The sequence below is a fragment of the Crotalus tigris genome, unplaced genomic scaffold (genome assembly GCF_016545835.1).
Source record: "Crotalus tigris isolate CLP2741 ecotype Arizona unplaced genomic scaffold, ASM1654583v1 scf7180000017601.7605149639:7615979, whole genome shotgun sequence".
In the NCBI taxonomy this organism is placed as follows: Eukaryota; Metazoa; Chordata; class Lepidosauria; order Squamata; family Viperidae; genus Crotalus; species Crotalus tigris.
The window spans coordinates 6,725,839-6,751,543 of record NW_024096505.1 but is presented as its reverse complement, the minus strand read 5'-3'; the positions used below and the strand labels follow the sequence as shown (position 1 = coordinate 6,751,543).

General features: G+C 35.1%; 2 protein-coding genes across 4 annotated transcripts in view; one reads left to right on the top strand and one right to left on the bottom strand.

Annotated features, from left to right (window-relative positions):
- The window catches only part of URB1 (URB1 ribosome biogenesis homolog), a 69,965-nt gene that overhangs the window by 11,772 nt on the left and 32,488 nt on the right, over positions 1-25,705 (bottom strand). For all 3 annotated transcript variants that reach the window (XM_039319335.1, XM_039319338.1, XM_039319328.1), the window contains 17 exons: positions 24,646-24,768; positions 21,256-21,368; positions 18,555-18,668; positions 14,426-14,542; positions 12,892-13,030; positions 11,823-11,990; positions 11,272-11,456; positions 9,818-10,042; positions 9,318-9,494; positions 7,759-8,605; positions 6,809-7,001; positions 6,238-6,421; positions 5,401-5,459; positions 3,408-3,601; positions 2,518-2,628; positions 1,786-1,849; positions 196-367 (listed from right to left, as the gene is read on the bottom strand). In XM_039319335.1, the coding sequence (XP_039175269.1) occupies positions 196-367; positions 1,786-1,849; positions 2,518-2,628; positions 3,408-3,601; positions 5,401-5,459; positions 6,238-6,421; positions 6,809-7,001; positions 7,759-8,605; positions 9,318-9,494; positions 9,818-10,042; positions 11,272-11,456; positions 11,823-11,990; positions 12,892-13,030; positions 14,426-14,542; positions 18,555-18,668; positions 21,256-21,368; positions 24,646-24,768 (3,185 nt within the window). The remainder of the gene's footprint in view (positions 1-195; positions 368-1,785; positions 1,850-2,517; positions 2,629-3,407; positions 3,602-5,400; positions 5,460-6,237; positions 6,422-6,808; positions 7,002-7,758; positions 8,606-9,317; positions 9,495-9,817; positions 10,043-11,271; positions 11,457-11,822; positions 11,991-12,891; positions 13,031-14,425; positions 14,543-18,554; positions 18,669-21,255; positions 21,369-24,645; positions 24,769-25,705) is intronic.
- On the top strand, positions 19,127-24,620 carry LOC120297128 (SR-related and CTD-associated factor 4-like). The gene is made up of 4 exons (XM_039319397.1): positions 19,127-20,523; positions 22,774-22,950; positions 23,779-23,876; positions 24,280-24,620. Exons 2-4 carry the CDS (start codon positions 22,843-22,845, stop codon positions 24,413-24,415), a joined length of 342 nt encoding a protein of 113 aa, XP_039175331.1. The 5' UTR covers positions 19,127-20,523; positions 22,774-22,842; the 3' UTR covers positions 24,416-24,620.

Below are 25,705 nucleotides of genomic sequence, written 5' to 3'. Positions count from 1 at the left end.
TTACGGGTCAGAGCACCCATTTCAAGGAATGGTTGTTAAATGATCAATTGAGGACTATCTGTAAACTTAGAAATTACTGCTACATGTTGGTTTGACTGATTTTTCTTTTTGCAAAAATGTTTTAACTGTTTCCTCAATAATCAACTCAAAACAAAATAATAAAATAACAGTAATCTGCAGTTAAGCTCAAGGCACCTCAGGGGAAAGAAGATGTCGATGCTGGGGGAAGTGGAGTATGGTCCTCATCATTACTTCTCGATCCAGCAGGCACATAATTTCTTGCATGCTTGGTTGTTGCCACAGTGACTTCCCCAAACTTTTGCACGTTTTATGATGCTCCACAGCAGCCGGACCCCAAAGCAATATTCTAGAATTATGCCAGGAGAAAAGCATGTATTTTTATGTTGTACTTGAAGAGAAGATAGCAATCAAAAAATTAATCTGACTTATTAACAGTAAAATAAGATTAGCCGTTGCCTTCGCGTCTTATAAGAATATGTTTCCTTTCCCTTCCTAAGCCATTTCAAACAAAATTAAATGATTATGAAACGACATTTAACTCCGTTCTGTTTGTTTTGGTAAATTGCAGAGATGGTCATAGTGAATCATTTTTATAAAGTATTGACTTCAACAAAGTGTGTCAAAGCAGAAGGCTTCTTTTCATAGCCATGATGTTTTTTTATTAATCAAATAAAAGCTTTACAATGGAACCCAAACTGTTGCCTTCAAGATGTGCTTCTTCAATGATTCAGAAAAATATGTCCAAGACAGGTGAGATATTCCAGTGGTATTTCTAGCTATCACTAATATTGCTTGTCCAGGTGCAAGATGATCCAGATATTTAAGTGCTACCATTATATTCTTGACCACTTTGCAGGAAGGAGAGATGACAAGCATCTGTCCTAGAACTCTATCCCTTGTGGGAAGAATATTTCATAACAGTGTTTCTTGATCACTGAAGTAAATGGGAGAATGATCAGAAGAAAGGACGGTCCCGGAATTTACCAGTTCACTAAGTTTATACTGAAACCCATAGCCAAGTACCAGTATCTGAAGGCCTGCAAAGCAAAGAAAAAGCAAACTGCCACTTTCCTAACAGATAAAACAACTTATTATATTATCTTATCTGTCCTTGCATATATATGGTAGGTAAGGGAAGGCCCATTCTGCATTTCTGCTGCTTCTAGTTATAAGAAGATGGCAGCAGTTAGATAATTCATACTACTTATTGTACTCTGAGTTAATGGCCACAGGCAGTTATGGCAGTAGTAAATAATTTAAGGGGAGATTGTAGACATAGGGACTCCACTCTGGTGTCACACTATTCCAACATTTCTTGATTTTTGAATAGTGTAGGGAAGGTTTCATTCCAAAAACTAACAGGTGGAGCTAGACATTAATTAAAATTACTGAATTAAGATCAGACTCATTACATATTTAAACAATTTTCCTATTTTGCCACACTAAAATTACTGTTTGATAACAATGTTTTGTAGGCTTCTGAGAAACACAATTTTTTTGAGGGCCTCGTGTGGCCTATAGTTTTAGGCTATATATCATGTTGCTTGCTTGATTTGGGCTTATTATGCATTGCAAATCCAAGCTTTGTACTTTGTATATAGTTTATATTTATATAAACTATTTTCTATAAATAATTTATATCTTAATCTATTTTATGAGCCCAGAATATGTGGTTTATTCAAATATTCTAGTTAAGCAAAATAAGGCTGACAAGATGTGTACATTTTTCACCTATTACAATGACCAAGATGTATATAAACAAACCTGAAGTCAAGAAGGCTTAGACCATTGTTTTCATATAATTTAAGCAGAAACAATATCTTCTGATCTAAAAACACGAAAGACAATATAAAAATGACATATAGCCAGAGGAAACCAACATTCCTAAGAATATCATCATATAACATTCGCATCTCCATCGCTAGAGATAGATGTGTACACATCCCATTCTCTCCATTTCAGGCACTCCATATATTCAGGTATCTCACTGAGGGCTTAAGTGAAAACTAGCATCTTTGACTCATTATTGTCATTCTCAGCTTTGAGCTTTTATATCCTATCATCATCTTGAATGCTAATATTTTATGGAAACATCCATCATCTAGTAACAGTGAAAATGGCTTTAATATAGTTGTGAATCCACTTGAAGTCCCTGAACACCTATCACAAGGTGTATTCAATATCCTCCAGGTTCAGTCCACCCCATCCAGTCATCAAGCCCCCATCCAGTCATCACTACTGCTACGTCTTGAACAGAATGCCCTTCTTTTCTCAAACTTTTGCTCAGTGTTAGTTTAAAAATGCAGAACAAAAAATGAAAGTTTCATTCAAGCCCCTAAAGACACAACATCTTTTGAAATTTCTGACTGTTTTCTTGATTGATTCAAAAACTACAGTTAAATGGTTTAAGTCAAATATGGCACAATCAATACCCCCTTCTCTTCTATATTGTTTTTTTTGTTAATAAACATCACTCTTAAGAGAAAATTTGCTCACCTGAAACACTCAGTGTTGCACCATATGCTCCAAGCAGCACAGCAAAATGGTTACTTTCACAAATTGCAGGGCAGAGTTTCACGAGAGTCAACAGAAGGCTTACTAACGCCTCTGAAAACAAAACAAAAAAAAGATATTTTGCTCTTTCCCTCCCACCATGCTATTTGAACTTTTTTGCAAGACTTTCTTAACATAATCATGCTGCACAATAAGCTGACTAGCCAGGATCTTCTGGGATAAATAAATCATCACAATAGCACCACACTAATTTTCTGTAGAGTTCCCATTCATATAAGTTAAGCTACATACAGAACTTTCTAGTATCTAAACCGGAAACCTATAGATGCGTTTCCAACTAGATGCTGGCAAGATGACCTGGGAATTGTAGCCCAAGACATCTGAAGGGCAACAGGTGGGTGAGGACTACACTAGAGTAGTGTTTGTTGGTACAAACACTATAGACCAATAATTATTTACAATAATCCCACATGCATACCTTTTTGTTTTTTAAAGCTCAGCATAAATTTAATTTATTCAGGACCCTCTGAGAAAATGATCTTGAAAGAATGGTGAAAATAATTTGCTGGGAAATCAGCTGTTTTTATGAAGAAAAAGTATTTCTCACATTTTTCTCACATACAGGGGCAAAAGGCACTATATAACCATATATAATTCATTTTTTTTGACGTTCACTGACAAAATTAAATTGAGCATTATAATAATTTATTAAACTTGTATGCCGCCTGTATGAGTCTATAAATTATCTTAAAAGAAACCGAGAGTACTTGATAGATGCCAAAATATGTCAGTGGGCAATGAACAGAATATACAGAAAAATGGTTTGCAAGTATATAAATTATACGTAGACACCAAGGAAGCTGGAGAGAGACCTCTTAGATGAGCATTCGTGTCACTGCCTTCTTGTGATCTCAGAATTGTAGACAAAAACAGGGAATGCTGCGTGATCATCATGTAAAGCACTTCAGGTTTGGTTAATCTCTGTCTAAACGAGATTTCTTTCTGGTATAATATATTTATAGCTGCATTCAGAGTTTTCAGGAAAGTTTGGTTTTTATAACGATACCTGCATGACAATTAAAAAGACATTACATCAAACATCAGACTGTTTTGATAACAAGCTTGTTCAAAAAAAGAGTTATATACAGTACCAGGAGTTGATCTGCACGCTGACACTATTTTGGAGTCTGTAGTAAATAATGACTGTGATTTTAGAAAGAATAGATTGTATCTCCCTGCCCATGCTAACCAATGGATACCTTATTTTCTGGCGTATAAGATGACTTTCTAAAGCATTCAAATCAGCGCCGAAGTCAGGGGTCGTCTTATACGCCGGAAATTACGGTAGTTTCCGACATATAAGACGACTTTCTAGGCATGCAACTCGGCGCCGAAGTCGGGGGGTCGTCTTATATGCCGAGTCATCCTATACGTCGGAAAATACGGTAATTAGAACTGCCTTCAACTCCTCCTGTGAGCAATTTTTCCTGAATTTGGCTTTTTAGTTGCATACCGGACTCCCTAGTAGGTTGGATCAGAAAAAAATAAAACTATTTAAACTATCTTTACATTTAATTAAAATTAAATATGCTTCATATAATAGGAAGTTGTCATTTAGTGATCACAATTGAGAGTTGTGAGAGTTCACTCAGTTGTTAAGTGAAAAGATCACTAAGTAAATTTGCAATTGTGCTTAAACCGTTGTTCTTTGTTTACAGACTTCTGAAGGTTGTAAATGCAAGGACTGGTCATAAGAGTGACTTCTTCATCACTGTTTTAACTGTGCACAGTTGCTAAACAAGGACTATCCATTCAATCATTTCATGATTATGCTTGTCTGTCACATTAACAATTACAATTTAGTTGTATTTTTTGTAAATCTGTAGAGCAGTGGTTCTCAACCTGTGGGTCGGGACCCCATTTGGGGTCAAACGACCATTTCACAGGGGTCGCCAAACAACGCAGTCCGCCATTATTTCCCCCTTTTCCTTAGCTGTGCTACTCCCTTTTATTCTATTGGCTTTTGAAAGCCAATAGAATAGACTCTCTTGAATAGGCTTTCAAAAAGCCAATAGGAATTGTCCAGGCTGTCTCTGCCCTGCTGAGCCCACCAAAAGTCCCATTCTGCAAACGGTGCTGCACCAGTTGAGTAGTCCTCGACTTACGACCGGTTGAGTAGTCCTCGATTTACGACCGGTTGGGGGTTGCGGCATTAAAAAGGTTGAGAACCACTGCTGTAGAGGCTGTATCCAAGGGTTTCTGGGGCTCAGTTATTCAGATTGTCTCTTTCAGCTTTAAAGGATAATAACGTGGTGTATTAGGTATTGTTTCTTAAATTAAAAGAAATTCCATAATCAGGAAGCAGTTCTGCATTCAGGCAGTTATGATATTTCATAGAAATCGATACCAATACATCCCCATGGCCACTTCTATAAATATTTAATCTCATATTCACATTACTACGAAGTGACGTGGAACCTGTACTTTTTTCGGGTTGATTGAATTAGTATAATCTTGTTCTTCATCCTATGGCTGAAGAATTAGGAAACAGTAGAATTCTCTACATCGGGGTAGGCAACCTTGGCTCTTTTATGACTCATGGACTTCAACTCCCAGAATTCCTGAGCCACGAGTCATAAAAGAGCAAAGGTTGCCTACTCCTGCTCTACATATAAACTGTGCACTAATTATTCTAAATACACAGAGAGGGAGAGAGAATTCAGTAAAATAGCTTGCATAATCAAAAACACTTCATTTGTGTGGAAACAGCGAGCATTTAGTACATTAAAGCAGTGTGCTTTCAGAATTTTTCCAGCTTGGCTATCTGAAAAAAGGCATCATTGCTATAAACATAAATATGCTTACTTTAGCCCGAGCTTCACAAAACTATTCCAATTGTCTGGAACCACTTCAGTTACTGAATTCTGGATAGACAAGAAATAGTAATATATCACACACCACAATATAATAAAGCTTTCAGAACTTGTTTTCTAATTGGCCTGAACTAGAAAGAGATCATTCAAAAGGAAGCCTCTTCACTCTATGTACAGAGTAGTCCCATCCTTTCTTCATAAATTCAATGCAGCAAACTGACAAATAGTAAAAATTTTGGCCCCATACTTTTTTAAAGTATAAGCCAATCTATCATTTAAAATAAAGTTTCGTGTGAATTAAATCTCCTTCCATGATTACACATTTTAATATGGAAAGTACTGCTATAGAGAATTTTAATGTTGTATGAAGGAGTTTGTAAATAATGTTAACTATAATAGCAAATTTCTATTTGCTATTTATTTCTATCTTTTTCAATCTCATGTTCTCATAATTAAAATATCATCAAATCAAACTTCTGAATAGTTGCTTCTTAACAGAAATGTATGAAAGGTTAGAAGGTTAGTGAGCACTAAAAGTGTAGTACTTTTTCCTTGAAATAAAATGCACAGCTATAAAGGAAATTGGTAACATTTAGAAACCTGGTCTGGAGTAACCATAGGGTAAGTCCATGCTCTCCAAAATTCTAGCAAAATTGAAAAACTATTTACAATTATTTATATACCTATGGACCTATCAATGGATATACACTTCCTAATGAAAAAAAAAACCACCCTGAAATATATTGCCCCTTTCAGCATCTTTTTGTCTGATACTCCACCATTTTTTAATCAACTAAAGTACAAATGAGTGGAAAAACCCAGTCCTCACCAATAAGGCTTCTAGCTTCAATAGCATGGTATTCTCCACTTCTGAATGTGTTTCTTGCTCTTGGCTACCACTGAAGGACAGGATTAACCACTTCATACAGGTAAGTAGTAGATGTTTCCTCCATGAATGCACTTTTTCTGCAGAGGTCTCCAGAGCTCTTGATACAGCATCAGCAATTATCCACCTGGATAGGATTGAAAAGAGTAGCAGAGCAGGGGCAATGTCTTAATTTCAATTTTCCACATATTCTCAATCTTCTCCCATTATACAAGCTCAACATAACTACAGGTAGTCCTCAACTTACAACCACAATTGAACCCAAAATTTCCATTGCTAAACGAGTAGAAAGCTGCAACGTGGATTGGGCCACATGAGGAGAAAAAAGGGGGCTTAGTTTCTTTAACTATTATATATCTACATTAAACTTTATGGTTTTCCTCCACACTTCACTTCAAAATACCAGACTACAAAAAGAGGACTCTGAAAGTCTACTCTTGTTTTAAAATAAAAATAAATACTAAATGGCTCACATATATAATTCTTTCACAAGTAAAAATTAATGTAAGCTTACTGTTCGTGATTTCCAGGTCTCTCAAGAGTTAGAGTTAATTTTTCAGTTAGATCAGTGAAGGCCTCCGTATCGGCTAGTGGCAATAACTTGGAAAGAACGTGACATTCCATAGCAGTTGGTTGTGATGACTCCACTTTCAAAAGATTATTCAGCAGTTCTGGCCATAAAGCTTCTCTCAAGGCAGACTTAACAGCTGAAAACAATGTACAAAGTCAAAGTATAAAGGAACAAGTCAACATTTCCAAAATTCAGGGGATTATGTATGTACCAGGGCCCACAGTAACAAACTTAAATCCTAGGAAGAGCTTCTTAAATATAGACTCAACAGAAGAATAGGATTTCTAACCAAGACAGAACTGTTTCTGGAGAAATGCTTATCTGCTTGGAAAGAAGGTCCACACTACCACACAAAAAAGCTAACAGAATAAAATCTAGATCAGTGGTTCTCAACCTGTGGGTCAGGACCCCATTTGGGGTCGAACAACCATTTCACGGGGGTCGCCAAACAATGCAGTCCGCCATTTTTCCCCCCTTTCCTTAGCTGTGCTACTCCCTTTTATTCTATTGGCTTTTGGAAGCCAATAGAATAGACTCTCTTGAATACAGTCTAATTCTATTGGCTTTCAAAAGCCAATAGGAATTGTCCAGGCTGTCTCTGTCCTGCTGAGCCCACCAAAATCCCATTCTGCAAAAGGTGCTGCACCAGTTGAGTAGTCCTCGACTTACAACCGGTTGGGGATCGCGGCATTAAAAAGGTTGAGAACCACTGATCTAGATAAATGCTTCTTGCATCATTTATCCTAGGCAATATTATAGAAACACAAATCTGCCTGGCAGATGGTTTCAAAGCAAGAAATGCAGAATAAAATGTACAAAAAATAAAAGCCTAACATGTTATTCCAGAGGTATTCATAACATGGTTAGTGTTAAAAATCAGCTGGCATGATTACCTTTCGATAAGTGTTTGAAATGTTGCTTCTCTTGACAGTCCAAATACAAATTGACAAGGGACATAAAAAGGGCTGCATTCATTTTTAGAAATTTGCTTGTACTACTCTTCAGACACCAAAGCTCAAAATGTAGCAAATGAGTGTGAGAGTGCTGAATCAATAAAGCTACAATAGAAAGGGAAATTTCTGTTGAACGCTTAAGGCACAAAAGCTGCACATCAGTGTCAACTGCCTGGGCAAAGATAGGTTCTTTCTGTATCACACACAAAAAGGCCTTTTCCAACTCTTCAGTGATGGATGCAGACAACAGAATACTCATCCCTTGAATGTGCTCTCTTGAAAAAAAGGAGTCTCCTTTCAGGGAACCTCTTTGGTAGCCATCTGTGAGCAGCTGCACCAAGGTTTGTCCATAAATGTTCAGACAGATTTCTTTTCCAGATAAAATTTCAGATTTTGAAGTAGCTAGGTTGGCCTTACAAAGTTGCAGCATGATTTCTTTCAGTTGGTCCACATTCATATAAATATGCAGTTCTTGTAAAGCCTCTATCTGCACAGATTTTTTGGGAGATATTCTGCATCCTTCTTTTGTACCAGCATGCAGCTCTTCCAAAACAGTTTTTGTGATGGCTTCAAAATACTTGCAAAGTATATTTAGCTGATCCCTAGGTTGTAATAATGGGCAACTCATTTTCAACAAGTCAAGAATGCTGCGATTTAGATGACTTGAAAGCAGTTTTACTTTAATTGGATTAAGACTGTGTGGAGGAAGGGAATGTTGTTCTATAGCCAGGAACCAATTTTCCAGGATAGGGTGTTTGAAGACCAAAGAAAGCATCTCTTCCACGATCTACAACAGAAACAACTGCAGTAAGAGACTTTGTCTAATAATCATAAGATCTGTACTGGATTAGATGCACTTCAGCATTGTTCTTCACTCTTGCTAATTAGTTCCCTGGGAAAATTCACTTATTCAGAAAGAAAGCGACAACCTTATCTAAAACGATTAAGAATGGGACCTGAAAGTTTACACCTGATAGTACATTCAACCTGAGTAATATAGATCAAACTGAAAAAGAATATTTCTCAAAAGATTTTGAATGAAAAACTGAGGAAAAATAGTTCCACAAAAGAAGAACTACTTTTAAACAGTAAATGTTTTACAACAAAACCAATTTCCAAGGGAGGTGCTCTTCACTGTATATGTTGAAATGGAAACTAAACAGTTATCAAGGATGGTTTAATCTGGATTTCTGGACTGAGATGGGTGTTGACACAATGGCTTATATGTCCCCTATCATTCTATGATTATATAAAACTACTTCTGGTATTTCACCATATATTGACCAACAATAAGCAGTGTATAAACAGTTTCATTCTTACTGGAATTCATTATAATCAACTTGGATCTTATATGGCAGGGTTTTTTTTTTTTCCTCACTGTACTCAGGATATAGTTACCGTACTCATGACTCATTTTAAGCAAAAAAAAAAAAAAAAAAAAACCCTCTCGTGGATTTTGTCCATGTAAAGGCACAGTATCCACACAGAAAAATTAGCACCTTTTCATTCTCAGAGTCTTGAACCAAAATTTCTGCTTCCATAAAAGGTTCAGGTTCAATCTGGGTATTTTTCTGTTCAGGCTGACCACACAACTCTGTATCATCACCTTTGCGCAACAAGTTCTTCAACAAATCCATGTAGAGAGTAACAAGGGAAAGGCCACAATTTTTGCCCAACTGTTGGAAAAATGATAGACATTTTTAAGTGAAAAAAAGGGGGGGATTGAGAACAAAACACCCCAATTGTATATTTTATCAAAGGGACATATTAATTATCATATATAGGCTTCATTTATTTGTTTTGCAAATCCATGCAATGTACTTTATACCTCTATACAATGCTTACAAGATTATATGTATTTTTTAGCTATATACAGTACACCTGTTTCAGAAAATGCATGCTTGCTGCCATCTAAGGTTGAGATGGTCTTTAATGAAAGGAACCGTACATAACTATTAAAGTTGCTCTCAAAGAAACAGGAAAAAAAATAATAGCTCACACTGCCGAAGTTCTCCACACTAGTTTTTAGGTACAGAAGAACGTGTTTTAAAGCCAATGAAAACTGCTGAGGCTGGAGTTGGGAAATAGCTTCATTTAGCTTTGTTTGAATATCCTCTTCCAGTAAAGCAGCAGCACCCTTTTGATAGTTATTCTTTAACAAGGTAAAAAAGGAGGAATCTGATGACCACACCTCATCCATACTCTTGTTCCTATCTTGCTGGAACTGAGAAAGAACAGAAGAAGACACAATTACATATATGTAAAGGAAAGAGTTTGCACTTCAACACCTTTTACCTAAACAGAAGAAGCTTGGAAGAGCTAAACTGCCTGCAGGAGGCTTTTGAAATTAGGCAAAGAAATCCACAAAATGGAAGGCTTTTATCAAATGACAAAAGCGCCATTGAAATACAAATTCACTTGTGTGGGGTTCCCCCCCCCCCATTCAGTCATGTCCAATTTTTGGAGACTGCCAGAGCAAGTCCATGCAGTTTTCTTGGCAAAGTTTTTCAGAACTGGTTTGCCATTGCCTCATTTCTAGGGTCGAGAGAATGTGACTGGCTCAAGGTCACCTACCTGGGTGGGACTAGAATTCTAGCTTGATGCCTTTACCACTATACCAAACTGGTTCTTTAAAACTTGTGTACACACATGCAGTATCACAAAGCATATACCAAAGGAATGGAGGTGATAAATTGCCTCATCTTTTTTCCACTCCCTCCAAATAGCCCTGAAATTAAGGTCAAGGTTATGTGAAATTAAGTTTTGATTGCTAGACTGTTTTGGATTAACTTTTCAGAAATATTTGCTTTTCAATTCGTTTTTAAAGGAATTATGTGCTCTTACATCAAAATCTGTAACAAAACACATTTTGTTGTACCAATAGAGCAGAATATTGTAGCACTCGGTTGAAATGTGGGGTGCTTGGTGCTCTCTGAGCTTGATTATTTTGATGATGTGCATTGATGATGTTACCTAGTTTGGTAATGAAATGTCTGAAAGAAAACAACCAAGCTCAGAGACCACCAAGTACCTCACATTTTTGTTTTAAACTACACAAGACTGAGTATTATTTTGCTAGGAAAATCAGGTATAAAAAACAAATCAAAATAATCTAAAAGCAATTCCATGGACAGGAAGAATTGTTTACTGAAAAAAATGGGGCTGATTTAGCCTGTTTTTCCTGCTGCCAGAGTTAAATGAAGTCAGCTATAATAATGTTTTGAAAAAAATGTATCAGACATCTGTCCACTTTTCATCATGCAGTTCCACTATGCCACTGCTTGGTGATTTAAAAAGATTCATCAAAAAAGAGCAAGCTAACAGAATGCCTGGATTTCAAATTGTATAACTAAATAAATGAAGAGCATGCTTTGCTATGTATTATTCCTCTATGTGTTATAATGTTAACTAACATCAAATTACGCTGTTTAGTATACATTTTGGCTTGCTTACCAAAGCTTCCTTAGCTTGTTGTGGTATCCAAAGATTATAGTAATAGATGAACTGACAAAGCTGAACACTGACAGACTGAAGTTCTTTATCATAGTGTTGAAACATCAGGCAAAGGGCTAAAGGATCTCGTTGAGAATGCAGGAGGTCAGTAAACACAGCAATGAGATATTCCACAATGCTTTCTTCTATAAAGACAAAACAACAACTGTAACAAAACTAAGATTAAATTCTTGTGGTTTCTGAAACTGAAGTCTTCAAAGCCTCATTCAGAAAGCACTTTCAGCATACTTCTATCAGGAAGGTTAAAAATTGCATGATTATCTGTAGAAAAAAGCATAACGTTTAGTTTTCACAATAAAAATCAAGCAGCTTCTTGATTTTGATTGTGCAAATTGAACATTAAGGTTTTTTCCCTACTTATACAAGTTCTCCTATTAAGTATGCTTTTAAAAGAATTTTTAATATGTTAAAACTGCATTTCATGAGAAAGCTGATTACCACTATTTTTGTGGGAAAAGCAGGATAGCAATTACAGAAAGAAGCAAAAATACCTCTTGCGTTTTCATCAACAAATAACTTATTTCTTGCTTCTAAAGAAGCTGGGACAATTGCGCTGAATGGAAACGTATTCAAAACCATGTCTTCACTTAAAGTACATCCAATTTCTTCATTTAAACTTTCACCGTCTTCCACAAGGACATCAATCATATCCAGAACATCTAGTTTAGTAAGGAAAATATTTACATAAAAATATATTTGTATGAGGTGAGCAGCAAAGGAGGAAACTATCTAAGGAACGAGATTGCAATCATTAATTTTATAGAAAGAAAATAACATGTAGTATTAGAATATTCTATATGAATATGGAATCGACATAGCTATCTTACAATTTTTTTAACTTAAATTATAAATTATGTTTATAATATTTTAATCTAATATGGCAAGCAGTGACTATTTAACAATTAACATTTCAAATTTTATTTAACAATTACATATTTTATAGTAACATACAATATTATTTATGTTATTATTTATGAAAACAATTAAAAATATATATTTTACAATTTCTATTGTAGAACAATTAAAGCAGTTGGGATTGATTGAAACTTCAGGGAAACCCACATTTGAAATCAAGTTTACTGAGATCCATCTGGCCCACTAATTTAAATGAAAATCTATTCTAATTTATCCTACTTTGCTTTGGCCAAATCCAATGCATGTTAGCTCCCATTGGTGCAAAAACAATGCAACAGGAAAAAGAGCATTTTATGATTCTTCATCAAGTGTCACGTGGAAACCTGAATATGGTTGCTAACCAAAGTTTGGAAGAAGCCTTGTAAAAATAAATGTGTAGGATCTATGTTGCCAAAGGCTAGCTAATGCACAAATATCTTTTTTTAATCCAGAAAATCCCACAAATCTGGATCAGTAATTGCTCAGAAGCATGAAAATGAAACTAAAACAATATTTAGTTACTAGTACATATGCAGTATATTAGTTAATGGCATTTATACAAGATTATATAATTGGTGGCCTCTTTTTTAAAATATTGCTTTTTTGTAAATTTCCAAGAATATTAGTGCTAGATTAGTAGAATGACTTTGAAAGAATCGGGTATACCATCAATATGAGAAATAGGTACGCTGACATTATCAACATCTTGTTTAAATAAGTTGATCTGAAGAATGCTTGCTTCTTGAACAAAGTCAGCCGCTTTATCCGTATATGGATAAGGGTTGGTTACCACTTTGACCAAGACCTAGAAAAGGGAACAAGTATTTATTAAAAGTATTTAAACACAGGATTAATAGAAAATAATGCATTTGAAGTCAGTGTATTATAGAGAATAAATTCTTTAATCCTCTAAAGGAGAAATAGGATGTTTTTTTTGTAACAAAAAAAAATAAAATCCCCCATTTTTAAAGATATTGCAGTAGTATTATGTGTTGGATGTAAAACCAACTGATGCATGTAACTCAGCTGAATGAAAATACAAGGAAAGCAGTCAGTTTTCAGAAACCCATATTTATATGAACTTTATTCTTCAAATAGATTCTGCAATGCATACTGCAGATTTTTTTTGGCAGAAGTTTATATCAACCAAAATAATCCCCTGAAAATCTTTTGAAAGATTCTACAGCCCAATATATTTTTATTATCAGAACACAATTTAACCCAGAAAGGCAACACTGATAAACCAAATTGTATTTGGCATTTTAAGGTCTAAATGCCCATATATCACTTCATGAGGTTTTGATTCTTTTTTCACTGCAATTACTAAACTATATTAGATATAAGTTCATACATTATACTATCTATAAGTAAGTAGCTTGGTTACACTGTACTTTACTGAACTGAGCCAATTTAAATCAAATCATATTGAATATATTTAATAAGCCACGGTAAAAACAAAGGGGGGTTAAGTGTGATTTGTGAACTGAGCTGTAATAGCCCTACATATGCAAACTCATTTCATGTTCTGATAATCCTAAGTCTTAATTAAATATATTACAGCAATAAAAACTAAGTGTATATTATTACTGCTATTATTATTTCCCACTCTTCCTTTTACATATATTATTCTTGAATATTTGGGGTATCTTTGAAGATGGCAATTTATTTTAGTCATCTTTAATTATTAATCATTAATTAGGTCTAGAAGAAAAAATGAGCAGATTATTTATTATTCCTTAGTAAAAGGCAAAAGATGTATAAGATCTGAAGAGAAGTCAGAGTACTATTATTCTTAATCAGTGAGCTGTTTGAGAAGTAATCGTTCAGGGCTGTATTATGTGTTTCCTGCATGTCAAATTTAATTACTGCTTTCACAAGAGGGAGGAAGTAATACGTACATCAAAAATGTCATTGGGAGAATGAAGGCAAGGTTTACATAATGTGCCATTCTTTCCAATGTCCTTTGCTAACTTTACCACATAAAGCAACATCATATGGATAGCAAAAGAGAGCTCTCACACTTCTGTCCCTTAATATATAAATCTCTAATAAAGCCTTTGTTTATCTCACTTTCTTTGTACCATTTTCCCAGACTACAAAATGTCAGGTTCCTATAATTCATTCAAAATTTTTGAAAGATTTTGCTTTTACTAATAATATTCTTGGCATTGTTAAACTGATTAATTAGCATATTGTTTACCCTTTCCAAAAACTGAATCACGATTTCCTTTTTGGCTTCAATTGTATTATCCAAATGACTGAGCCACAATTCAAGTTCCTTCCCAGTGTACTCAAATACTCCACTGTCATGCAAAACCTATTAAGAAAACAAGTATTATACATACATTTTAACTGCTATTTCTGTAGAGCAACTTTTTACAGACTGCTAACAAAAGCTGATGGCAGGTTAGTCATTTACCATGACCTTTTCCATAAAAGTCTGCTATGCTTTGCTAAAAACAAGTTTATTGTACTGTAATACAGATTCTATTAAAGAAGTGTGAAAGCTTCCTGCTTCTCTTCTTTCACCATTTTACATTACCTATATCATTTCAGAAATTTAATTTTTTAAACTGTTTCTACAATGTTTGCACCAGTAATTAATGCAAACTGCAACTGCAATCTCTAAGATAGATGCAAAAGCAATGTTAATCACCAACAATCTTAAACATATATAGCTTTCACACATGCATCTCTATTAGAGGATTGTATGTGCAATCAGGTTCTGCACAAGCATTTCTTCAGCCCAGTTCAATAGTCAAAAGAGTTGTGCTAGCATGCAGACTGTTACTTGTTTATAGCAAAGCAGCTGTTTTGAATGTTAAGCAAGCAATGTTTACTTTTCATTTATAATAGATAGCAAAATGAGTCATCTGAATGTTTATAAGGACTATTTTTAGCATCTAGTTTTCAGATGGCAGACAGTGGGAAATAATTACTATCTCCCCTCCACATCCAGAGACTGCTGAAAAGAAAACCTCAAATTCCCAAAGGTTCACCACAAATGCATCTTCCAGTTTTAGTTCAGTCCTACAGAACATTCTGTATATTATTCCATGCTCTGATCCAACAGCTGTGCAAATGTTAAATGAAGGTTTGCTAATCAGTCTCACTGCCACTATACAATTGAAACAACTCTTGGCAAGCTAAAGAAGGCATTCATAGTTTGCCACTTTCAGACTATGCAAACAATGGCTCCTGAAAAATGGCATGCCAGCATTGTACAGGAAACAAAAGTTGGCTGGAAGCTTCCCACATTATTTAATTTTTTTTGACTCACTTGCTGAAAGAAACCCATTAAGAAATAAACTTGTCCCTCTTATGGATAGAACAGTTGATAGGAGAGCGTATTACAAAATGGAGGATGCTCACTAAAATGTAAATGTAAGGGTTGCATGTGCTGATAGATACTAAAGAGAGGTATAGTTTATAAAAGCAAATATTTTGTTAAATGGATTATGATGAATGAAAAATAAAGAAACTTGAAGACATCCTTGTTGAAGTTATTCTGAAAAAAATTACTTGCTTAGATGCATAAATAACTGGTTTCACATATCAAACTAAGTTATCATCTAATTTATATGTTTTTTGTAACATGCGAACCTAACTACTGTAATGATAAATAAGATTTAGTATAAGGTATACATCTAGCCACTATTGATCATTCAGCAAACCACAGTTAAAATAAGTTATAGATTTGCCTGATATATGAACCCAGTCAGTAATTATATCCTGCTCCAACGGTTATGGACTCTGGTTGGGAACAATAAAAGTAACGAACTAATTCTTTGCCAAAAATAGTTGAATTAAAAGTCTTAATTTAAAAAGTAAAGGCAAAGCCTTTTCTTTTAAACAGTCCCAACAATATGTCATTTTTGTTATACTGAGATTGCAAACATTTATCAATTTAATTAGTAAGTTAACAGTCCAAAATATCCTAGTAAGTTCCATGGAGTTCACTGGAATTTAGTTGGGTACAGGGCCACAATATCGCAGCTAAATTTAAAAAAGACTTTGACTTGACATGTTTGTGATATTTATTTATTTTTCATACTTTTTAAGTGCCCATCTCCCTCAGATGGTTTTTAGCTCTACTATTTCCTTTCTTAAGGCTGCAATCCTAAGCATACATTAAAAAGGGCTACCATTTAATTAAGTGAAGTTTATTTCTGAATAAGCATGCAAGACACTAAAAACATAAAATATAGCCTTCATATTCAAACAAATAGTAGCTTCTATTAAGAACTTATCTCATATTTCTTTCAATATAATCAAGAAGCCCTATACCGCAAAGTTACTTAAAAATGTCTTCTAAACTATTGAAATTGAGAAATGAACAAATCAAGGTAACATTTAAAAACTATTCTTTTTGGGGGGAAATTTAAAAGCCAACTGTGAGGCTAGAAAGGGAGAAAAAATACAACATCCTTCATAATTGAACTTCCAATAAAAAATGTTTTTAACTTAGTGAGCAGTTTCACAAGTACTCAGTATTCTGGACCAGAAGATGAGAACTTGCAGAAAGCAAGTCTGCTTTTACACTCAGCTTATTAAGAAGATACACTAAAAGCAGCAATAATTACAACAGGTAAGATATGAAAAGGTTTTTGAGGGGAACTTTTTTTAAAACAAGTTTCCCTCAAAAACCTTTTCATGTCTTATCTGTTTCTTTAAGTGTTTCTTTAGAACTCCAGTTTATTTGTTAATGGTCTGTCATTTCAGTTCTAATAAAAGTTCAGCTCACAATAAGTAAAAGCATCTAGCAAACCATGGCTTATTGTGACTAAACTGAGGGGCTGATTCTGAAATGGGAGACCATCAATAAAATCCATTTCTATGGGTAAGAGTTGGAAACAGAAAAAGAAATCCTGGAAAAAAGGTAGCGGCAAACCACTTGTATATTATTGTCAGGGCAAATATATTGGTAGTCCTCAACATAGGATGTTAGGCAAGCTGCACCCAATTTTATGATTTTTTTTTGCTATGGTTCAGCAAACCATACAGTCATTAAATGAATCTTGTCTTCCGAGGGGACTTCTGACAAGCAAAGTCAATGTGGGGGGAAACTGGACTTGCCTAATAATAATAATAAAGTTGGAATTAACCTTGGAGGTCATCTAATCCAACCCCCTGCTCAGGCAGGAAACCCTGTACCATTTCTGACAAATAGCTGTCCGGTCTCTTCTTAAAAATTTCCAGTTAGAGCATTCACCGCTTCTGGAAGAAAGTTGTTCCACTGTTTAATTGTTCTAACTATCAGGAAGTTTCTCCTTAGTTCTAGGTTGCTTCTCTCTTTGATTAGTTTCCATCCGTTGCTTCTTGTCCTGCCTTCAGGTGCTTTGGAAAATAGCTTGATTCCCTCTTCTTTGTGGCAACCCCTGAGATATTGGAATACTGCTATCGTGTCACCCCTCGTCCTTCTCCTCATTAAACTAGACATACCCAATTCCAGCAGCTGTTCCTTATATGCTTTAGCCTCCAGTCCCTTAATCATTTTTGTTGCTCTTCCCTGCACTCTTTCTAGAATCTCAACATCTTTTTTACATCGTGGTGACTAAAACTGGATGCAGTATTCTAAGTATGGCCTTATCAAGGCATTGTAAAGTGGTATTAACACTTCATGTGATCTTGATTCTATCCCTCTGTTAATGTCCCTCTATGTTGGCTTTTTTGGCAGCTGCAACACATTGCTGGCTCATATTTAAGTGATCATGTGATTCACTTAATGACTGCAAGGACTACCTGTACATACTTTTTTATATATAAGCTATTTTAATATTGAACTCTGCCTGGAGATGTTTGACATGACAGGCAGAACATTGTATTTTAATCTCATAAGCCAGTCTGGTACAGTGGTTAAAGAGACCAGACTAGAAATTTTGAGACTGTCAGTTCTAGTCCCACCTTAGCAGAAGAAAGTTGGTGACCTTGGGCTAGTCACTCTCTCTTAGCCCTAGGAAGAAGACAGTAGGGAACCATGTCCAAAAATCTTGCCAAAATAAACATATGGAATTGTCCAGTTGTTATCCAAGACTGACTCAAAAGCAAGAAGAAAAAAAAGATAATTTTTAAAAGTGTTAAGGGACTATCTTCTGGGAACAGTAGATTCAAATAGCAAGTGGTATATTGTTCAGAAAATAAAAAGTTGCTTCTATTGCTAACTTCTAAATTCAACCTTCTAAAGCAGCATTTCACAACCCAGGGCTTTACAGATACTTCTACAGATGATGCAAGTTACACTCCAATGTATGTGGAAGGTACCTAGTCAAGAAAGACTTATCAGGTTCTATGGCATGATCTCTGCTTTCACTAGGAAAATAATAACTCACCTTAAAAATCAATTTCTTGGTTGCTGTTTTGAGCTGTGAATGGGGACTGGTTACAAACATTTTCATCAGGAGGTAAAATACAGATCTTTCACCAAAAACCTTCTCAGCTGCATCCTAAAAGAACACATTTGCATTGGTCATAGTTGAATTATTCTAGGTCACATCTCAGAAACATAAAGCCCAGTAACTAATATTTTACATTAAATACACACAATAAATACCTAAAGTAAATGTATAGCAGGATCAGATAAACACAGGTAGAACTCGACTTATGACCACAATTGAGCCAAAATTTTTGTTGCTAAATGAAACATTTGTGAAGTGAATTTTGCCCCATTTTATCACTCTTCTTGCCACAGCTGTTAAGTGAATCACTGCAGTTATTAAGTTAGTATCATGGTTATTAAGTGAATCTGGCTTCCCCATTGACTTTGCTTGTAAGAAGGTTGCAAAAGGGGATCACGTGACCTTGGGACACTGCAACGGTCATAAATATGAGTCAGTTGCCAAGCATCTGAATTTTGATCAGGTGACCATGGGGATGCTGCAATGGTTGTAAGTGTGAAAAATCGTCACAAGTCACTTTTTTCAGTGCCGTTGTAGCTTTCAATGGTCACTAAATGAACTGTTGTAAGTTAAGGACTTCTTATAATGAAGCATAGCATGAATCAATATTTTCATATTCCATATTTTTAATTGGAGAAGCAATTGTGCATTTTCTAACAGCAAAATACAATATGTACAAATGTTATCTTTATAAAACCAATCAAAATGTCACAAAACAGTAATGAAGCCTGCAAGACTTGGCAACCCGTGACTATGTGCAATCAAGTTGATGTCAATTTTTAGTGACCATACAGACATATTTCCTACAGGATGATCAGTTCCCCAACATGGTACACTGCCCAGAGTCACCTCTTGCAAGATGGAAAGCCATATAAATGTATTCTATATAATAAACAAAATATAATAATGTCCAACAATGTACCCAGTGCTGCTGTAATTAAGTCCATCTACATTGCGGTCTTCCTCTTCTTCTCTTTCCTGCCATCCTTCAAACATTATAGAATTTATAAGACAGTAAGGTCTTCACATCATGTGTCCAAACTAGGATAATCTGAGTCTGAGCATTTCTGCCTTAAATGAAACTATAAACTGAGGATTACTCATACCTGTTAGTTTGGTCTTTTTCATATTTAAACTTAGTCCAATTTTTTCACTGTGCTTCTTGACTTTCATTACTAAAGACTGCAGGTCATTTGCATGTTCAGTTATTAGAATAGTGTCACCAGTATAGAGAAGGCTCCTCACGTTTCTCCCTTCTTTGGTATTGGCATATAGACTGAATTTTTTAAATCAATTATTATCTGTTCATGGACACCCTTTACCAATTCAAGGTTGGAATCACCTTCTGAGTTCAGAGATCTTTCAGAAGCCTTTGCTTTTCCTTATCTGTTTTCATTTTCACCGTCTTTACATGTGGTTGTAATATTGCCCCTTGTCCCTTATAACAGCACTCTGAAATTCTTTGTTAAAGTTCCCTCCTGGTATCTTTGGCTTTCTTGGTGTTGGTTTTTCTCTCCATGGCATTTTTTGCAATTTGCTCTACATCCAATTTCATCAAATTTCTTCCTTCATCTTTGTAGCAATCTCTTCATATTTATTCCTTATTTCTTTGATTGTATTTCACATTCTGGTTCCTTGTCAATAATGTTCAGGACTCTAAAGGAATTTCTAACATTCTTGAAAATGGTGAGTATATGTTCAAAATTATGTAGACTGGTCAACTTTATTTTTCTGTTTAGGTTGGTGATCTGTTTTCTACAACACCCCTGGCCGTATCTTCACTGTTATAACTGATCTCTTCCACTAAGTTTGATTCCTGTTTACTTCCATCTGGTGAGGTCCATATATAAAGACATCAATTTGGTTGTTGAAACCAAAGAAATCATTAGATTGGCAAAAATTGGTAAGTCATTCTCCTGCTTCCTGTTTCACAGGCCATAGAATCTAACTACATTCTCTCATTATTTCCAACTTCCAATTCCAATCTCCAACCACAAGCAGCATATTTTGCTTGCATGTCCTCAATGTTGTTGATTTCAAATTGAACTCATCAACCTCCCCTTCTTGCATCAGTGGTTAAAGTGAAAACTTGGATAATCGCCATATTAAAGGTTGCTCACAAAATTTAATTCATATTATACACTCACTGATTGCACTGTAGTCAAGTACTGTTTTTGCAATAATCTTCCAACAATGAAATCAACACCTTTTTTTGTTTTATATCCTTAGTAGTAAATAGTATGTTCTGACTGAAAAATGCTCACCAATCCATTTCAATTTGTTGAAGCCTAAGTTGTCAATGTGTAGTTTGTTCATTTCATCTTTTACTATGTTTTCCCATGTTCATGCTTTTTATGTTTCATGTTCAAAGGTTTTTTTCCCCCTACATAGCAATATCACTGCTGTCCTATAGAGATTCCTGCTTGCTTTAGATTTTACCAAGGAGCAAATCTTCCTCTTATATAGTGTAAACAGAACTTTAAACAACACACAAATCTCTTTTCAAAATGATGTTTATGCAGCATTACAGAGATGGCAGAGACATAGAAGGTCAGCACAGCAAAGGAGACAGCTTACAGCTGGTGATGAATACAGAAACAGACATAAATCTGAACATCTTATATATCACTCTTACCTGTATTCTGAACCAGGAAAACTTATTTGCAGGCAGTTCAAGAGCCAGTCTGAGAATATTATAATGCAGAACAGGAGGAATTTTCTGTTGCACTCCTTTTTCAGTAAAAATACCTATGATTTGAAAAGTGTACTGTTGCTGATTGAAGTTAAGACAAAGATAAAATAACCAAACCAAATAAAAAAACCAAATAGCATTATACATTAAGATATTTGGATAGCAAGATGGGCAGCATATATATTTAATAATAAATAAAATATTTTAGCATCACAACACTGTTATCTATCTATCTATCTATCTATCTATCTATCTATCTATCTATCTATCTATCCATCCATCCATCCATCCATCCTCTATTTCACACATTTATTTACCTATGTATGACTATAGTATTACTATTTATTCTTCTTGTTATCTTGTTTACTCCCCCTTATTGTTATTGTTTTTGTTCTTTTTATTGTTGTTATTATTGTTGTTGTTGTTATTTTGCTTTGCATGTACCCTGAGAGCTTCTGCACTGGAGACAAATTCCTTGTGTGTCTAATCACATTTGGCCAAATAAAGTATTCAGTTCAATTCAATAAAGTATTCAATTTCTAGGACTGCCTGACTCCCAAAAAATTGTGGGTGACTTATACATTTAAACAGGGAGAGTATTAAAAATACATCACAAACAAGACATCACAAACACAATATTAAAAAAGACATCAGTAGCCCAGACAAACAATAAACACGTACTCTTCCCTATTACACCCAGCCTAAAGGAGCTTGACAACCACCCTAATTCAAGACCTGCAGGAACAGTCAGGTTTTCAAAGCTGTTTAAAATTGCTGTGGAGATGGTATTCCAAGATCCCAGTCTCTCACTCTTATTACAGTTGAATTTGAACCTGTTTCTCACCCAGCAGTCTCCAGGTGGTGGAACAAAACCTGTAATCAGCTGAACCCCAACAGAGTATCTCGCCCAGCAGCTTCATGTGTAGAGGGGACAACCTTAAAGCCCTGAGACACCCCATAAAGTAGGGGTTTGGATTTTATTTTTTCTCGTCTTCTACCAATTATCAATTGGGACTGTCTGTAGAAAAAGGAGAACCACCACAATTCCATGTCTCCTACTACCAATTTCTGTCCTCAGTCCAGAAGGATACCATAATCAATTATACTGAAAGCTACCAAGGCATCAAGGAGTGTCAGGATAGTTATACCTCTCTCATCCCAGCTTTGCATTCCCAATGCAATCAATGGCATCCTAGTGCTGTGCTTCAGCCTAAAGCATGACTGAAGGGTTTTACATTCTATCTCCCCCTGTCCATCACAATACTGATGTGAATATGAATTTTAAAAGTTTTAAAAGTTTGGGAAAATGAAATCACTAAATCTAAGATTTCCTGGGGAGAAGATTCTAAAGTTTTAGGGCACCAAACTCAAGAATTCAATCAACATTTTTAATGCTCATCTGCATGTTTCAACTGTCCCTATCTTTAAATTATATTAACAGTTGCAATTTTAATCTGATAGCTCCAACAGATTCTCCAGACTTTTCAGCAACCTCCTAAACCTCAGTCTCCAGTAATAGATAATAATGTAATGGCTCAGGTTCAAGCTATCACAGCTCAGCTGCAGACCATGACAACACAACCATCAGAACAAAAGCATGATTTCCAAATACCAGAACAAAAAACATCTTTTGATAAGGTAGTATTTTTCTTCTACTTGAAAAGGAATTACCCAAATATCTTGTTCCAGGAGAAATCCATGTCAAACTGTAGTTTAGTGCTGTCAGAACAAGCCTGAAGGCATCTCCTTGCATTCCCTCCTTTCATATGCCTGCAAAAATTCCATCTTCCATTTCTGTCTTTTGATAAACCATAATGTTGGGCTATCTATGGAGTCTTATAACTTTTTAGAGTGTCTGGCTATATGTAAAATTGTTGCTCTTTCTGAAACAATACAGTCCTGTGGTTCATTTTTTTTTTTAAAAAGTTAAGTCTTATTGCATTAATTGCATTAATTTCAGGTGTGCATATAGCAGTCATGATGCAGATAAGCAATTGATACTGACTCTTTAATATTTGAGATGATACAAGCCATGATTTAGCTCTGATTAGTACTTTATCTGACCTTTGGCCTAGATAACATTGCTGTTCTTAAAATTGTTGAAATGTCTGGAAAAAGTAGAAGAGAGAATTAAAGCTAGTTCTGGCAGGTTTAATGGCTAGGTTAGGTTTTAAACAAGTAGTAATACTTAATTGGATTTCCAGTTTCAACTAAACTATTTATTTCAGCTTTGCTCTTCTAATTTAATGGACCATTTTCTAAGATTGAGGAGGCAAGGGGAAAAGACTGTAATACAACTGGGTTTTGGGGGGCCAACCAAGGTATAGTTTGAGGATTGCGGCTGCTTCCTTAATCATACATTTGGAAAATACTTACAAAAACTTATATCATCAGTAACATGTTTAGTTTACTGTTCTATTATTATAGAAGAACATAGAATTGGCTCAATGTAATATATTTCAGAAGCTGTTGGATGGCTTTGACTATGATGATGAACCAGAAGCAGTAGAAGATACAAAAAAAGAAGAGGCCACACCTTCTCCTTCACTCTCTCAACCAACATTGTATGTTTTGTTTTGTTTTGTTTTGACAACCATAAACAGATTTTAACATCAAGGGGATAATATAGAAATCTAAAGTTCATAGGTGATCTGCATCACTTTTTGGAATTTATGATTAGTGCTTTATACTATAATGTTTTGGTATGTAATTATCAGTTTGTTGAAAAATTGTTCAGTTCCAATTGAATATTTACACACTTTATACTATTTTAACTGAAATCTTAATTTTGACCAAAAAAATGACAAATGCTAAAAAGCAAAATGGAAATTATAGTTAAAATGGACCGGGGAATATGGAGTCAATTGAAAACTGTTCTCATGGGAAGGGAACATTGATGTTGTTTTGAACCAGCTATACAAAATATTGCATTATTGAAATCCTGTTGAATTTTTTTTTACACCTTAGTGGATTTCCAGGTGAAGGCTTACAACCACCAGTTTATCCTCAGCTTCCAAATATAGATCAGTTTCAGCAGAGAATGCTGGGAATGCAACAGGATGCAATGCTTCACCAGGTAATGGAAACATTTCCATTAGATTAATTCTTATTTTTTCAAAATATCTAACTATCTGTCTGTCTGTCCGTCTGTCCGTTGGTCCGTCCGTCCGTCCATCCATCCATCCATTCTTATATAGCAGCCCATCTAATGCAGTAGCGTAAGTATACTCATCTTGCAGGTTGCTAGATAAAGTGCTAGACAAGACTCTCTTTTATAAATATTATTTTCAGTGTATTCTTTAGCCCATTTAGCCAGAACATACTTAATATTACCTTTTATTAATTTGCTAAAATCAAAGTTGCTCTGTGCTACTAAGTGAGGAACAACTTGTTGATAAAGGCATATAACTTGAAGTAAAACAGCTTTCAGAAGAGTGATTTCTACATCATCCAAGCCTAGAAAAATCACAGATTGACAGATATTTAAAAAAAGAAAGAGATTCCATAAAATAAAATCCCACTTTATGATTTCAGTGATTTTTTTTCTCTAATCATAGTACAATCTGAAAAATAGTGGCCACCAATATATGCAATTTAAAAAAGAATCAACTAACAGCATATCTAGGACAGTGTTTCCCAAACTTGACAATTTTAAGGCATGTGGACTTCAACTCCCAGAATTCCACAGCCAGCGTTGCTGGCTGTGGAATTCTGGGAGTTGAAGTCCTCATGCCTTAAAATTGTCAAGTTTGGGAAACACTGATCTAGGAAATTAAAATGATAATTCTAACAGTTTAATCCTGGCTCTTTTGGTGTTTGGAATGAACTCTACTCCCTCTTCTGGATCAGTAATCATTGCCAGCATAGTTATAGCAGTGTTTGGTGAAAAAGAAAATTACAAAAGTATTGATGCATAAGACTTTTATGTCTAAATGAGAAGAAAAACAACACTAGCAGGACTGTTTCTCTGCCAAGTCGGAATATGCAAAATGAAGAACTGTTAAGGAATATATTTCTTAAAAACAAATGATACTTGCTTTGTACTAAATAATATGGTTTGCTAGTTATTGACTTTGCATGATTTATCAGCATAGCCCCTGTGGAGTTATAAGCCATGGTTTATTAAATAGTCAACTCTATGAATCCATAAAATAGTAATTCAATAGTGCTTTACACTATCCAGGAATTAGTGTGAAGGGTAAAGTAGGACATTAAATTGCCTTCTGCTTGCCTTTTATAGAAAACTTCCTTAGTTGCCTTGCTGCAAGAATCTCTTCATTCAGAATTATGCACAGATTGATCTGTTAACAGTCTGTAATACAGGGGTTTCAGAAAGGAAATCTAATAATTTTATCCGATACTATTAAAATATAACTTTCACATTAAATGGAGC